This window comes from Mus musculus, chromosome 13 (genome assembly GCF_000001635.26).
Source record: "Mus musculus strain C57BL/6J chromosome 13, GRCm38.p6 C57BL/6J".
NCBI classification, from domain to species: domain Eukaryota; kingdom Metazoa; phylum Chordata; class Mammalia; order Rodentia; family Muridae; genus Mus; species Mus musculus.
The window spans coordinates 62,621,959-62,638,648 of NC_000079.6; the positions used below are offsets into that span (position 1 = coordinate 62,621,959).

General features: G+C 40.0%; 1 protein-coding gene across 5 annotated transcripts in view; it reads right to left on the reverse strand.

Annotated features, from left to right (window-relative positions):
- Positions 1 to 16,299, reverse strand: part of 6720489N17Rik (RIKEN cDNA 6720489N17 gene) — a 40,192-nt gene extending 23,893 nt beyond the window's left edge. For 2 of the 5 annotated variants that reach the window (XM_017315473.2, XM_017315472.2), the window contains exon 1: positions 13,881 to 16,299. In XM_017315473.2, coding sequence (XP_017170962.1) covers positions 13,881 to 13,931 — 51 coding nt within the window. In that variant the 5' untranslated portion in view covers positions 13,932 to 16,299. Of the gene's footprint in view, positions 1 to 988; positions 1,107 to 2,079; positions 3,146 to 13,880 lie in introns of those variants that run through there. The other 3 variants (NM_001324406.1, XM_030247221.1, NM_173381.1) reach the window with 3 other exon arrangements.
- Between the last annotated feature and the right edge of the window lie 391 nt (positions 16,300 to 16,690).

Here is a 16,690-nt window from a genome sequence, read left to right on the forward strand (position 1 = left end):
CAGTATACACCTTCAATGCTCAGAATTCTAGTTCAGGAACTTTGAAAGTAGTGTAGTCACAGCCCAGAAAGGACAGGACAAAAAGAAGTAGATAACTTCACTGCTTTGACAGTATGTAATATTAAGAATGAACAGTGAGGGATAGCAAGATGGCTTAGCAGGTAAGAGCACGGATAGTTCTTCCGAAGGTCCTGAGTTCAAATCCCAGCAACCACATAGTGGTTCACAACCATCAGTAATGAGATCTAATATCCTCTTCTGCTGTGTCTGAAGTCACCTACAGTGTACTTACATATAATAATAAATAAATCTTTTTTTAAAAAAAGAATGAACAGTGAGGCAATCAAGAATCTGAATAAAAATTTGAAGTTACTATGAAACCAAGATACTACATGAGTCCTACCAAATACATTGTATTACCAAATCTAGGTAAAACAATGTGGCCCATCGACTCAGAGGAGAAGGGGGAGGCGGACTGTAGGAAGAATTATGGGGGTGGGAGGGTGACTGGGAGAAAGGCAGTGAGCAGGATGTAAATTGAATAAAGAGAAATCGATTTAATAAAAAGCAGGGGAGTGCTTTTATAGTCACGCTCAAGGCCTAGGTACATAGCATGTGCTCAGAAAATCGGAATCTTTTTCAGTTAGTAACTTAGTTCACTATCACACAGTTAACAGAACATACCAGGAATGCTGGAATCCATTTCTAATGTGGAAATCACAAAACTATAAATAAAGAACAAGTCACAAAACAAACAAACGAACAAAAAAAGAAGGTGACTTTTAACATGGAATCTAATTTTAACCTTGATATTAATTTGTAAAAGAAAGAAAAACTGGAGTCAGCAAGCCTATCACAAATATAATTTTCATTATTTCCTGTGTTTGAGATAGGGTCTGATACAGACACGAAGCTGACTTTGACTCACTAATCACACTACAATGTATCATACTTATTAAAAGTATAATAGAGAGCAGGATGTATGTGCCTTTGAGCAAATATTCCTAGCATCAGAATCTTCTATAGAAGAGAGAGCTGAGAAGCCATTTGGTGTTGGTCTGGTTATTGGTAAAGGAGAGTGATTTTGAAAAATTGCAGGCCATTCCCTGGCAGAGATAAAGACATAAGAAGATAAAGTTAAGCCAGGAAGTGGTGGCGCATGCCTTTAATCCCGCACTTGGGAGGAAGAGGCAGGCGGGTTTCTGAGTTCGAGGCCAGCCTGGTCTGCAAAGTGAGTTCCAGGATAGCCAGGGCTATACAGAGGAACCCTGTCTCAAAAAAATCCAAAAAGATAAAAAATAAGAAACACCAAAAAGAGAAGATACAGTTTGATCTCACCCCTATGTGCAAGTGGATTGGACATATCTGCAAAGGAGTCCCCTCTAGTTGGAAATTCAACATACATTGGACCAAAAGGGTATGAATTTGTATTATGAATTTATGTGAGTTTATCCATATTTGCTTGTGTAAAAGTCTTTCCTACTGTGAGGGTGGCTCTCTTCTCCTGGTTTAAGAGAAGTTTATTGCTCCAAACTTCCCCCAAGCTTAGCAAGCAAGAGGCATCTGGACAAGAGGGAAAGGCTCTAGCAATGACTCCTTTACTTAATCACCCACTCCCTTTCCTTAGAGAACTTTCATAGGAAACTTTTTAGAAGAACTTGGAAATAAAGATTAAAGACATGTTTAAAAGTGTCCCACATTTCTTCCTGTGACTTCAACTAGCATGCTGGAAGTTAGAGCAGCCCAGTTTCTGTGGAGATAGAACAAAAGCTACTCACTTAATCCCCTGCCTTTTAAGAGGAGGCTCTAAATACCAGAGAGCCTTGCCTCAGAGGAACTCGGGCAGGTCAGCTTCAGCTGCCAAGCGACTGAGACTTAAGATAGGCAAATGTCTTAATACTAAACAGCAACCCTAAACATCCCTGAAAACCAAGTCTTGTCACCTCAGACACTCTTCCCCCTCCACTGCCTGAAGAGGAACCAAGAATGGTCAGGGCTGGTCCCCTGTATCCCATCACCCCCACTCCAGCTACTTAGCCTCCTGCTCCTTCCGGTTAAGGGCAGTGGTCACACGCTCACCATGTCGCCACGTTGTAGATCGCTGGCAATTCCCTAAGGCCCCTGTCAGCAGACATCAAAACACAACAGATCAATCTTTCAGCCTGCTCGCAACGGAGAGAATGCAGAGTAGGGGAACAAGGCACACTAAAGAACACGCCTCTACTCCTATTGGCGGGCCTATTCGGAGGCCCTGATTGGTTCGTGAGTCTTGATTGACATGAGCACCTCCCTTACGGTTAGAGTGCGCTGAAGGCACACAGCATAGGGCTTCCCAGCTCGGGTTTCTTATCCAGGAGCTGACCCTTTTCAGATCTGCAAGACTTTCTTTCAGTCCCGTCCTCCAATAGTCTATCTTTCTGTCATCCAGAACTCAGCAGGAATTTCTTCTTCCTGCTCCTCCAAGGCCGCCGCCGGTTTTCCTCCTCCTCACTCTGTCCCATCCTCCACCAAGGAATCAAAAGCCACACCTTGCATAGTACAGTATTCAACTTGGAGCCGAATAAACTATAGGTTGCAAGGATAATTACAATTAAAGAGAGATTTTTAGGACATAAAATATGATGTTTGCTCCTCTCATTTTACACTGACATCAGGAAAACCGCAGCTAATATGCAATTGCTACATATGAGACTCCAGACAACCCTGGGGGAAAAGCAGGGGATGGATGCCAATCACTATGGAGCACTGTTGTTAGCCAGCACGGTTTCCTACGTGGGAAGGTGAAAAAACATATCTGTATTAGTAAAGGTTTTCCAGATGAACAAAACTCGGAGCATGGATCTCTCAAAGTATGCAGAAATTGGATAGATAAGAATGGCTCACAGAATGTGGCCCCACTAGTAAATCAATGACTGTACCAATGAAGAGTTGAAGAAAACAGTAGTTCCTGTATGTCTCAGCTGGTGTTCAGCACGTAACAGAATTCCAAAGATGGAGCCTTAATGTCAGAAAAATAAAAAGACCTTGCAAGCCAGTATGTGGGAAGAAAAGAGAAAGAACTACCATCTTCAATATCCTTTATATATGTAGGCTCACAGCAGAATTTCTTGTTAACCAAAACCTCCAGAGTAAAGAAGGGTTTTCCCATGTTAAATGGTGAAAATAATAAAAACCCCTCACAGTGCCCATCTGTTTGGTTTTAGGTAACTGAACTCCTGTAACTACAGTCATTTGAAATAATTGCATTGGTGGCAACAACAGTTGACAGGAAGTTCAGTTTTTATCCAGATTCTATCTTTTTAGATTTATATATTTATTGTTTTATGTATATGAGTACAATGTAGCTGTACAGATGGTTGTGAGCCTTCATGTGGCTGTGGAGAATTGAATTTTTCAGACCTCTGCTTCACTATGGTCAGCCACACTAACTTAGTCCCTGCTTGCTCTGGCCCAAAGATTTATTTATTATTATTATACATAATTACACTGCAGCTGACTTCAGACACTCCAGATCTCATTATTAAAAGTTGTGAGCCACCATGTGGTTGCTGGGATTTGAACTCAGGACCTTGGGAAGAGCAGTCAGTGTTCTTACCCACTGAGCTTTCTCCCCAGCCCCTTTATCCAGATTATTAATTGCCTGGTCTGCAGACCACAGTAATGGCCAATCAAGGTGATTATCAAGATGGAAAATTGGTGACCTCAATACTCATTGCTAATGTCAAGTACAGCCATACCAGGAAAACGTTCACCTTCAAAGCCTAGCCTAGAAGAGATGCAGGACTATCTTCCCATCATGTGGCTTTAGAGACAGGATTAGATGTTCAAGGCAATTATCAATTACATAGCATGACCCAGCCTGGGCTTCAGGAGACCTTGTCCTAAGCAGCACTTGTAAAAGAAATTGAAAAAAATTCTTATGCCTGGGAAACATCACAGAATGGATACAAGTAAGATTTCAAAGCAGTGCTGCATTTAAAGGGAACCAATAATTGACTTTTTAAAAACATAAATATTATTGAAAGAACACATAGCCATTCTGACTTTGTAAAAGAATAGTCCATTTCCTGGTAGAAGGAATAACATCTTTCAAATACTGTTTGACCTTGCTTCTATGTGGATTGTTGCCTGCTGAGACCTGTAACTTGACACACACACAACTACAGCCAATGAAGGCCTGTGTTTTAAATTTCTGAGCTGACTTAATTATGTCAATGAGGATTGCACATATCTCATAGGACAATAGTAACCTAACTGCAATTTGAATATTCACTGGCTTAACTGACATCACAAATCATACACCTACCGATCTAGTCTGCTTTCATTTACCCAACATGAATTAAGACATGCTACAAAATTATAAAATTACCTCCATGCCAGCATCAGGCACTTTCATTATGGCAACTCCAGCAGCTGATTACCCACCCTGTTTCCCCCATTAGTGTACACAATAAAGTTCTTCCTATTCTGGTCAGGATGCAGAAGCTATGCCCCTCATGCAAATGCTTTTCCTATGGACTCAGTAAACAGTTGATTACATGACTCAAATGCATAATTTTAAAACACAGTGGTGGTACAGATGTTAACTTAAGAATTTAGTTGATTTAAACAATAGGATTGCAATGTTACTGCCCTGAGACATAATAGAGTGGAATGAGAGCTACATGACTCACCATAGGAAACCTTGTCTCAGAAATAATTTTCTGAAAGGCTGGAGGTATAACAGTTAGAATTAGCATCCTTTCATAGGAAAAGATCACTCATTCATCTTTGACTGATGCCCAAAGAAGAGCCAGCCTAGAACAGAATTTTTAGTTCCCAATATGCTGTTATACCTAAGTCTCTCTTAGGTTTGGGCCACAGCTATAGTTTGAACAATAGTCACTTAGGCAGATGGAGATTTACAGAGTAAATCCATCTTCTAGTCCATAATGTATGATCTAAAAAGTAAGTTTAAAAGATGTATCAATGCCACAACTCTCCAATATACAATGGACAGAGAATACAAATACAGAAAATATCAAGGAAACATCATCTAACAGCACTGTGGTTACCGTTCTTACATGAGCAGGTTTGCTGAGCTAGTCTAACCTCAGAATAAGGCTGCTTTTTTACTCAGCAACTTGGTTCAGAGGAAAGGCACAGGTGCTTCTCTGTAGGACCAGAAAGAAGTGCATCCTGAATGCTGTGTGTCTCAAGGCTGTGACATCTCTGTAGAAGATTCCATATTTTATACGTTATTTTTATTTTATGTATGTGTTTTGCTGGGTCCTGTCTGTGTGCACTACCTACAGTGGTCAGAAGAGGGCAGTATATCCCTCTGAATTTCAGTTACAGCAATTGAATTACAGCCTTGAGGTTTTTTTGGAATGCAACCTGCATTACCTGGAACAACATCCAATGATCATGACTATATCTGTGTTTATTATATTTTCCTTGTAAAATAAATGTTTATGCATTTAAATTAGAACATAATACAACACTTCATGTAACCTTTACCTTTTTACATTTTTCTAATATATATTCCCAATAATGTCAAATGAGGTGGGAGATTTGGTAAAAACATGCTAGCCTAGTGAACTAACTTCATTTCCTTAACTGTATGCAAAATACCTATTTACAAGCTTGAATGTACAACTAAACTGCTAGATGCTCAGAAATCTCTTTGTCTATGCCGGTTTACACAGATAGTCTACATTTCTCTTGAGCTCACCGAAACCCAGGAGGACTCCTTTGCTCTTTCTTCAAATCCTGCCTTATCTGTGTCCTGCTATTTCTTACCACTCGGCTTCCACAATGCTATTCTAAGTCAAGAGATAGAGACAGAGTCCAAAGAGAGTGCCCACCAGGAGAAAGCTCAAATGTCTTATTGCTACAAAACCAGGCTGTATCTCCCTTACTACATCCATGGCAGGCTGCAGCAGGTCAGCTCTAGGGGGAGGTAGTGGTGGGAGGACCCAGGTCAAGTCTGTAGGGAGCTGAAACTTCTCACCTTTACAGAAGAGCATCTCAATGCCATCCAAGCTGACTTTGCCCCAAGTCACTCAGCAAAGACCTCAAGACCCCTCCCAAGTAACTTGCCTTAAACTGGGCAGGCACTTTCCATTTTTTAGCATTCTCTTGTTTTGAGGCTTTGGCTTTCAGAGGCACACCCAAAATACACCGTTCCAAGACACACCTAGGTGCATCTGAAAGGGCAAAGTCTTTACTAAGCTTGGATATTTGAATACCAATTATGCTTTCTAAGAACCATATGCAAATATCCTTAATCAATTTATCCCCTTACTTCTCCCCTCTCCATCCTAAATTCTTCCCTGAAAGTTTCTTCCTTGTTATATACATGTGTGACTATGATGACTCAAATACATAAATAAAATTTGCTGACTGCATTTCTATTGGATATGTGTATATGATTCAAGGACTGACTGACTTGCATTGATTAGCCAAATAGGGAACTCATTGCCTGGGGCTAATTCCCCTACTTAAGAGGTCCACTCTTTAATAAGCAATAGGACTTGGGGAGCACAAATGACAGATTAGGATGAAAATAAGATAGGCCCTGTTCTCTGTGAAGTAGATAAAGTACCTACTGTGAGTCCAAAAGCTACAAGTGGATTATTTTTATTTAAATAATAAAATTATTTACTGAGTGAGCTTTTTGCTATTTGTGGTGGCAAACCTCTCCTACCTTAGATATAGAGGTAGCTGTCACCCAAATTCCCGACAATGATTATCCTATACCTTTCGCCTACTCCTCTGAAAGACTTCCAGGTACTGGAAAATAAGTATGCAATATAGGAGTAAAGGGCGACATTCCCATCTAAACTCATTATCTTGCTTCAACTCTTATAGAGTGAATCCTGGCTCTTACCCTACCACACTCTTTCATGACTGTCAATGAGACTGTTATGATTCCAACATACAAAGCTAAGAATAAACAATATTCCACAAAGAGTCAAAGCATATCAACGATGGAACAGACCAAAGCAAGACCTAATCCAGCAGGAAAATATGAAATCATGAAGTTCATTGTTCAGCTTCTTCAGATAGTGATGAAATTGCCTGACTACAATAAACTTAGGCATCCCTAGTCTTCCACCTCTGTCTCTGAAGCACACATGGCTTCACTTTTAGGCCGATTCCACGACTTGCTTGTAGCTCTTTTCAAAGATTCTCTTATTGTCACAAATACCTTGTGTATGGTATTATATTTTACTTTATTGAAATTGGGTTAGTGAGGAAGGAGAGATCTTTCAGTTGTTACGAGCACCAACTGTAGAAGCAGGCTTCATTCCTAGTATTTACATGGCAGCTCACTATGATCTACAACTGTTTAGTTCCACAAAAACATAAGGTCCAAATTGTTACATATGAGCTGTCAACTGTTATTTTCTGTAGTATTTCCATAAATGAGACCTTTTCTGCATGTCTTTCATATAGATTCTAAAATGAATGGCATGAAAATATACTTCTATACTACAGAGGAACAAAACAAAGTTGCTTGAGTTACTCTTTCATTCAGCAATGACATGTGAAATAAAGTATCAAATGTATATTCTAGTCTACGATTTCAGGGGAAATAAATAAACTATACCAAAAACAAAAAAACAAGCTTTTAAACAATTTGTGTTGTTATTTGTCAAAAATCCTAATCTACAGTGAGAAGAGTTTATTCTATCTACAAACACAGAATCCCCGACCACAGATAGATTCACAGTTCAATTTTGGACCATGTTTTATTTTCACTCCCTTTGTTTTCTGTGTTAAACCATACTTACTGGTATAATTTTCCTCTGCCCAGGTCACTACATGAATGAGCAGGACTACTGTCTCTCTAACAACCCTTCCCAGTCCCAGCAGATCAGATTCTGATAGCTCAGCCAACCTGCTCTTCCTGACCATGGAAGTTACCATCCTAAACACTGGCTGCCACACTCAGCACAGTATTGCTTGTAGGGCTGCTTCAGAGGAGAATCTTAGAATGAACCCACAAGGTTTCTCCTACTGTAGCTACTGAGTGTTAGCTCTTTCCAGCGTCCATCACTATCTAGGTCACCCTGCTGGACCTCAGGAAAGTAGCAGCACTGCTAAGGATGGGAAGAGATCAAATGACTCAGAGAGGCCAGGCCTATTGAGCTCTGCCATTCCACAATGGGTGCAGACAGGGTCCTAGACTGGGAAATTTTAGATATGAAGAAGAACTTGCAGTCTTCCAGAGCATGTCTACTTGATTTATTCAATCAAGGAACAGGGTACATCATGTGTACATTCTCTTACACACCTACAGTTAGTTCTGCCATCAATTTGCTTCATAGCTGGGAAGTCCTGCAGACAAACATAGGTCACATTCAAACAGTAACTGTTGTTCACAGAGAAATATCCCTCATGAAAAACAATAGATTGTCTATGAAGGAATTCGGAGACAGAAGAGAGATGGTGGGAATGCTGTAAGTATAATGGAAAATACAGCTTTAAAGTGGAAAAGGCTTGATGATTATGTTCTCCAGAAGGAGGGAAGTGTATTAGAGCACACCAAGTGTTACTCAGGCCTAGTCTCTCAGGAGGATCATCTTAAAACTTGGAAAAATGTCTCATTCGGTAGGAACACAATCATTACCTAGATATTATTCTTGGAAGAACTAGTGTAACTACAGTAATCTGACATTTTAGCAAGTTCAGCTTTTTATCCAGATACTTGATTGTCTGGGGTTGGATAGAAAAATGGGTCAGCAGGACAGTTATCAATCATCTAAAATTGATTACTTCAATGCAAATCTTAAGTACTGTCAAAGCAGAGATATTATCACCTCCTTTTGTCCTGACCCTTTCTGGGCTATGACTAAACATATCTCAAAGTTGGTCACAAAATTCAATTCTTGCACAGGTGCAGCTTCATTGGACAGTCCCAACAGAAAACAGAAGTTGGATGACAATCATTCACTGGCCTATCTTTCCTTTCAATGCAGTCAAAGCCCAGGCTGGGAGAGGTGCAGGACTGACACCCGAGCTTGTGGCAGCAGAGACAGGATTGGAAGTTCAAATTAATTCTAAATTACAGAGTATGAGCCAGCCCATAGTACAAGAGATAATGCTCTAAACAGGAATAAATAATCTACAGCACCTTTAAAGATGAAAAGAAATTTTTAATGACTGGGAAGTATTGGAGAATGAAAACAATTAAGAGACAATAGCAGAGATGCATTTAAAGGAAATCACATTCAAAAACTGAAATTACGGGCAGTGGTGGCAAACGACTTTTACACTAGCACTTGGGAGGCAGAGGTAGGTGGATTTCTGAGTTCGAGGCCAGCCTGTTCTACAGAGTGAGTTCCAGTACAGCCAGGACTACACAGAGAAACCCTGTCTCAAAACAAACAAACAAACAAACAAACAAAAAACTGAAATCAATTATTAACTCTTTAAAAAGATAAACATCATTGAAAAGTTCCCACATATCTCCACCAATTTTCAAAAAAAGGAGAGCATTCCCTGGCAGAGGGAATGCTGTTAAGAAGATAGGGTTTTACCTCACCCCATGAGCAATGTTAGCTGCTGAGTTATGTAACTTAACACATGCAATCACATGAAATCACTGGCCTGTTTCTCAGCCCTCAGAGCTGAAGTAAATTTGCAAGTGGATTGGACATATAGGCAATATTGACATCTAGTTGGAAATTCAATATTCATCGGACCAAGCTAATCATCCCAATGTGTATGCCCACCAGTTTGATCTGCTTTCACTCACATGACATGAATTAATAAATGCTGGGGAACTACAAGTTCACTCACCCTGGCATAACCAGGGACTTCTACATAATGGTGATACTACGAGTTGTTTGTGTGCCAAATATCTTTCTGTGAATTACACAAAAATCTTGTCCTCCTACTCTGGTCTGAAGGTAGAAGCCATGCTCCACATGCAAATCCTTTCCCCCCTTACTGCACTGGAAAGTTGACTACATGGCTCGAACAGGTCATTTAAAACTGAGTGGTGCTGCAGGCAGTTCATTTAACCATTTGGCTAGCTTAATCAAGAAGACAGTATGTTATTGCCCTCAGGAGCAAGAACTGAGAGCAAGGCCACCTGAGTGTAAGTGGGAGAGTTTTTCTCAGAAACATCTTTCTGGGCTGGAGGTACAGCTGCTCTAGCACTGATGTGTTTGATAAGGAAATCACTGCACAAAAGTAAATGATTATTTTGAAAAATCTCTTTACAAAGAGTGTGTATTCAGCTCAAGAGAAACCAGCCAAGAAGAGATTTTGCATTTCACATATGCTACCATTTTAATTCTTTTTAAGTTTTAGGACCCAGGTTATCCTTTGAACCACAGCAATAGGGAAAGGAGTCTGCACGTCTAGCCACTGAGGTACATGGGGATTTATAACTCAAGTGCACATTTTAATCATGAAGGAGGATTTCAAAGATTGAGTTAAAAGAACTATCAATGCCACAATTGTCACACATACAAGGGACACAAACACAAATATAGAATACTGGAAAAGTCGCCTAACAGTACTATGGTTATTGCTCTTACATGAACAATTCTTTTGAGCTACTCTAAACCAGCTGTTTCCTCCTGAGCAAGCTGGTTCAGAGGAAGGTAATGGGTGCATCAATGCAGGACAAGAAAGAGTTACATTCCAATTAGCCAGACTACTGTCAATGTCAGGGCCATGACTTCAGTGTGGAGAATTCCAGTTTTCAGTGTGGAGAATTCCAGTTTTTTGAGGTATAATTTTTAAATTTATTTTATATGTATTTTAATTTTATTTTGCATGCATGTGTTTGAGAACAGAAGGCAACAGCAAATACTTCCCAATAATAGTTAATAACCAGGTAGTTTGGGGAATGGAACCTCTGTCTACTGTAACAATATCCAGTTTATGTTAACTGCTAGGCTGTCTGTCTGACAATGTGCTTATTTAAATTGTACTTTTGTACATGTTAAGTAAAAATATTGCATTATTTTCTTCTTCATTTTCTATTCTTTATCCATTCCCAAAAGTGTTCAAATATCTTCTTTGTTAAGGATGAAAAATTCACAAATACATGAAGAAAACCTGCTGTGTGCATTCCTTTGACTGTATTTGTTTTTTCAGGTATGAATAATTTGCATTGTATATGCCATGAGGAAGCTCATCCCAGCATGAGGATTTTTTTCACTTGTGGGAGAATCTGCTCCTGAAGTGACCTAGGATATCTTGTGCAAAAAAACATGAAGAATAAAACTTACAGTGGTAAACATCTCAGATAACACTTAATGATGTCATGACCCCGAACTTCTGGAGCTGCAGGGAAGACTATGGCTACTGTCCTGAGACAATCACAGAATGCCTTGGCTCTCTGGACCTTGCAACACACCCTGTTGACCACTTTTAACTTGGATGACTGTCAAATCCTGGTGTCGTCACTCTGTAAGTACCATATATATAGGCATGTGCAACCATGCCTGGTTTAGGTGGCTTCCACTTCAATTACTAATGCATTAGAGTTACAGCATGTGAAAGATGAACAGTTCCAATTAAGTATATTCAGAAGCAAATTAACTGTGTGACCCTCAGTTTTACCATCTGTAGAATAAAAATAGAAGTCTACCCTTGAGCCAGGTGGTGATGGTGTGACCCGTCCAGCAGATCCAGTTATTCGAGGGTCTTGAGGGGACCTTCTCCTAAGAACCAAATGGGGGGTAGAGAGAGACGAGGGTTTTGTGCAAATAACGACAAGGAAAGGTTCTGAATTGCATCAAGACCCCAATGCATTAGTCAGGTCCAAGGTTTAAATGCATAAGCAAAAGGGGAAGTACAGATACTTATCAGCGGGAGGGGTGGGGCAATACAAGCAAAACGAGAAGTACTTATCAGTGGGAGGGGTGGGGCAATAGAACTGCACATTCTTTAGGCAGTTACAGGGGGAAGCAGGAACTTGGTGGTATCAGGGTGTGGTCAGGACATCTGCGATGACTTAGGGCTGGAACATTCTGTGGTTGTTCTCAGAATTGGTCTGTCAGTGGCCCGCTTTTGACCCCCTTTTCTTCTCGGGGGAGAGGCCCAATTCAGAGATCAGGACAATTGTATTGTCTTAATAGATCCCAACAATGGTGCATGCCTTTAATCCCAGCACTTGGGAGGCAGAGGCAGTCAGATTTCTAAATTCGAGGACAGCCTGGTCTACAAAGAAGGTTCCAGGACAGCCAGGGCTGTACAGAGAAACCCTGTCTTGGAAAAAAAAAAAAAAGTCTACTCTAGTTTTGGTGAATTATAACAGATGCCATCATAAACCAAAATAATATTGTTCTTAGTTCACAGAGAGTGGCTTTTAGGTAGGAGAGCTACATAGGATGGGAGACTTCTGTTAATAGTGTTAGGACTAGGGACTGTGTCCTAACTACTCTAACCAGCTAGGCTGAACCACTCAGCCTCATTAAGCCAAAAAAAAAAAAAAAGTTTTATCTGGCAACAACATGCCCACCTATATTTAATAAGTGTTTCCTTCTAAAACTAAAACTGACCCATTACAAAAAAGGGATGTAGGAGTGTTTTATATTCTTATTATTCAATTTGTCCTCTTTTCTTAATGTTAGATGACAATACATTTACAATCTGAAAAGAAGACTGTATTTTACTGCTGTAATCTTTCATTTAATCTTATGTGACTATCACTGAGAAGGCCTTGTACGGAAGTAGTTGGTCAGGAAGGCTGCCAACCTATCCTTGTTCTCAGTATAATGATGGCCAAAAGTAGAAGCCACAAAGTTCTCTTTGAGTCTCCATATATCTGTGGATCCATAAAAACCCATCACCATATTCTACACAAACCCAAGTAAAAAATTGTAAAATAACATTCACCACACTTACAATACAGATAATTTCCTTAGAAGGCAGTGGGTCAAGATGAAATGCCAATTGCACAACTTACAGGATATGAAGTAGCATGGAATGACAAATAATGTATACATACACAATGAATGTCAAGCTATGTTGTGACATACACAGTTGATTGCTTGTGGGAAGCCACATGTGCCCTTGCAGGGTGGCGCTGGCTTCCACTGGCCACCATGCATACATAGGCAGTAAAGTTCTTTTGCCAAGATGAGGTTTTGAGAATTAACCAAAATTAACCAATCAGATGAGAGACAAGTTAACCAATCAGATGAGAGACAAGTTAACCAATCAGATGTGAGACATGCAAATGAGGTGGTAAGCATAACCCATGCATAACCAATCCGGATGTGAGACACGCCTCTCCTAGGCCTATATAAGCACCACCAGTTCTGGGTTTGGGGTCTCTTCGGCTCTGCAATCAAGCCTTCCCAATAAACGTGTGAAGAAGGATCCTGTTGCAGCGTTGTTCTTGCTGGCAAATTGGGCGTGTGCAAGAATTGCTGATTATTTTACATTATTACGTCTCTGAGATAGATGAATAGGATGCTTTGGGTGTATACCCAAGGTATCATTGTTCTTTCTATTTTCATCTATTAAGCATTTTAATTTTTTAAAGATTTATTTATTATATATGAGATCTGATGCCTTCTTCAGACACACCAGAAGAGGGCATCAGATCTCATTGCAGATGGTTGTGAACCACCATGTGGTTGCTGGGATTTGAACTTAGGGCCTTTGGAAGAGCAATCGGTATACTTAACCGACGAGCCATCTCTCTAGCCCTAAGCATTTTAATTTTAATATCATTAAAGCGTGTTGACAAAACAGCACCCACTGAGTGTACATCTTCTATCTTTGGACTTGTACTCAGAAGGCTGACACATGATTATCAAGAGTAAAAGGATAATCCTGACTAATGACTGACACCAAAGGTAGGATGCATAACAACCAACTCTCAGAAGAATATGTGAGAAAATGAAACACAAAGCAGCACCCACCATGCTTTCACCAGCAAGCTTACTGGAAATGTATGATCTCACTGCCCTCATATTTAAATAAACAATGGACCACTTAGAAGATGAGTATCCAATTCATTTCATTGCAGTAGAAGAGTACCTATCAACAAGAAAAGTGGGATTAAAGCTGAGCAGAAATCACAGAAGGAAGTCAAGGACCACATAATAAACATTGGTAAATGGATTTTTTTTTTTTTTTTTTTTTTTTTTTTGGTTTTTCGAGACAGGGTTTCTCTGTATAGCTCTGGCTGTCCTGGAACTCACTTTGTAGACCAGGCTGGCCTCGAACTCAGAAATCCGCCTGCCTCTGCCTCCCGAGTGTTGGGATTAAAGGCTTGCGCCACCACGCCCGGCTTGTAAATGGATTTTAAAGACATAGAATAAACTCTAATATCTATTCCAAATGTTTGAAAATAAAACCACCACCACAATTGGTGATCTATACTACAACACTCGAGTGACCATGAGAAATAATTTACTTCCATCAAGGCTCTGATGAGGAAGAGATGAAGCAGTATATTCTTCCTGATATGGAAAACATCTGTGATGTTACAGGATATAACGAGGTCATCAACATGTATAGGGTTTTTCTCTTGTATAAGATTATTTTCTATTTCCTGACATCATGAAGATATAAAACACTTTAATTATTTAGATGGCTAGAGACATGGCCAAGTAATTAAGAAAACTTCATTCCCAGGGACAAGGTCAGGTTTGGACATCTTCCTGTATTTTCTGCCATAAGAAGATACAACAAAGTAATAATCTTGGAAATCAGCATAGACATGCACATACTCACCCGAAGATGCAGGCAAACCCCATAAATAAAATTAAAAGAAAATGATGAGCAAGAAAATTTTACTCATGATGTTCTTCTTGTATAAGCATTAACAACTATAACCCAGGGTTTGTGGTATCTAATGCTTATCCACAGAGTTTTTCTTCATCATGAGTTGGCTTATGTAACAGAAAGCAAGCATAGAGGATTGATGGCAGAGAAATCAATACTTCTCAGTTAGTAGTGTCATTAGGGAGATGTAGGAAATGTCTGCCTGCTAGAGAAAATATGTCACAGTGGTTGAATTTCAGAGTTTACTTCATCAAGTCATATCTAGTTCTCTCTCTCTCTCTCTCTCTCTCTCTCTCTCTCTCTCTCTCTCTCTCTCTCTCTCTCTCTCTCTCTCGGTGTTTTTGAGACAGGGTTTCTCTATGTAGCCCTGGCTGTGCTGGAACTCACTCTGTAGACCAGGCTGGCATCGAACTCAGAAATTTGCCTGCCTCTGCCTCCCAAGTGCTGGGATTAAAGGCCAGTGACACCACAACCAGCCCTAACTCTGTCTTTAAGGCTATTGGTAGAGGACTTGAGCTCTGAGCTCCTGCTTTAGCTGCCACAAATGACACTTGTTGCCCTGAGAATATCATGGCGATCCTATATCCTTTTGGAACTTTAATGAAACTTAAATGCTTCTAAAAATGACCTTCATGTTGAGGTTTTGTCTCTTGCTATGTACTGTAATGTTAAAAGCAGGAAACTAAAAACTGATTGCTACATAGAAGACAAGATCTGCACACAGACTGAAGAGACGCTGTGTGACCTTGCTCTCAAGTTACTTCTGCCTGGTTATTAAAGATGACAACAATCAATAGCTGGACAGTAGCTGGGCAGAAGAGACATAGACAGGGTTTAGGGATACTGAACTTGGGGTCAGTGGAGAACCACAAGGAAGAGAAGAGAGAGGAGAGGAGAGGAGAGGAGAGGAGAGGAGAGGAGAGGAGAGGAGAGGAGAGGAGAGGAGAGGAGAGGAGAGGAGAGGAGAGGAGAGGAGAGGAGAGGAGAGGAGAGACAAAATAATGGTCATGTGCGGTGACTACTTGGAATTAAGCATAGCCCAGATGAAATAAGGCAAATTATATGACAAAATTCCTGGCTGGTAAATAGACGTGGTAGCATAGAGGATAGATATCAGCCAATATTTGGTGCTGATTAAGGTTTATCACAAATAGAAAAGTTGGGTGTGTTTTACCTAGAAAAGAAATGGCCAAAGTTGGGGTGGAAACCCTGGTTTGGGATTGCATTTTTCTATAATACATTAGACATTTTATCACAACAACAGAAAAGGCACTAATACTCACCAACAGTGTTTCACACCTGAATGAGTTATTTCATGGACTTAAAGTAAACTGTGAATTCTAAACCAGTTACCTCATCAATGAACCTCATAAGGCTTTTGTCCCTATGAGTTTCCAGGTAGGAACAAAACAGAGACATCATCATACTTGAGCAGATAGTTGACAGCTGCTAGAATTTTTCTCAAGCATGAATAATGTTCCCAAAAGTCCCCTATACTTTTGGAATAGAATTTGAAATGTAAATGAAGAAAATACACAAGAAAAAAAAAAGAAAAAAAAAAAGAATGAATAATGTTGCTGGCCGGTGTTGGCACACACCTTTAATCCCAGCACTTGGGAGGCAGAGGCAGGCAGATTTCTGAGTTCAAGGCCAGCCTGGTCTACAAAGTGAGTTCCAGGACATCCAGGGCTACACAGAGAAACCCTGTCTTGAAAAAAAAATAATAATAATGAATAATGTTGTGTAAGTTAATATAACTGTGTTGGCCAAAGTTTGGACCATGTCAATAGATTCCCTTACTTTTGAGTTCTTTAAAGTCCTAAAAAATTATTGTGACATGCAAACTTTAAACAATCTAGTACATGCTAAAGGTATTACTCTCACATACAGATACTGTGACGTGCAAAATGTTTCCACGATGGCTCCATTTACAGGGTTACCC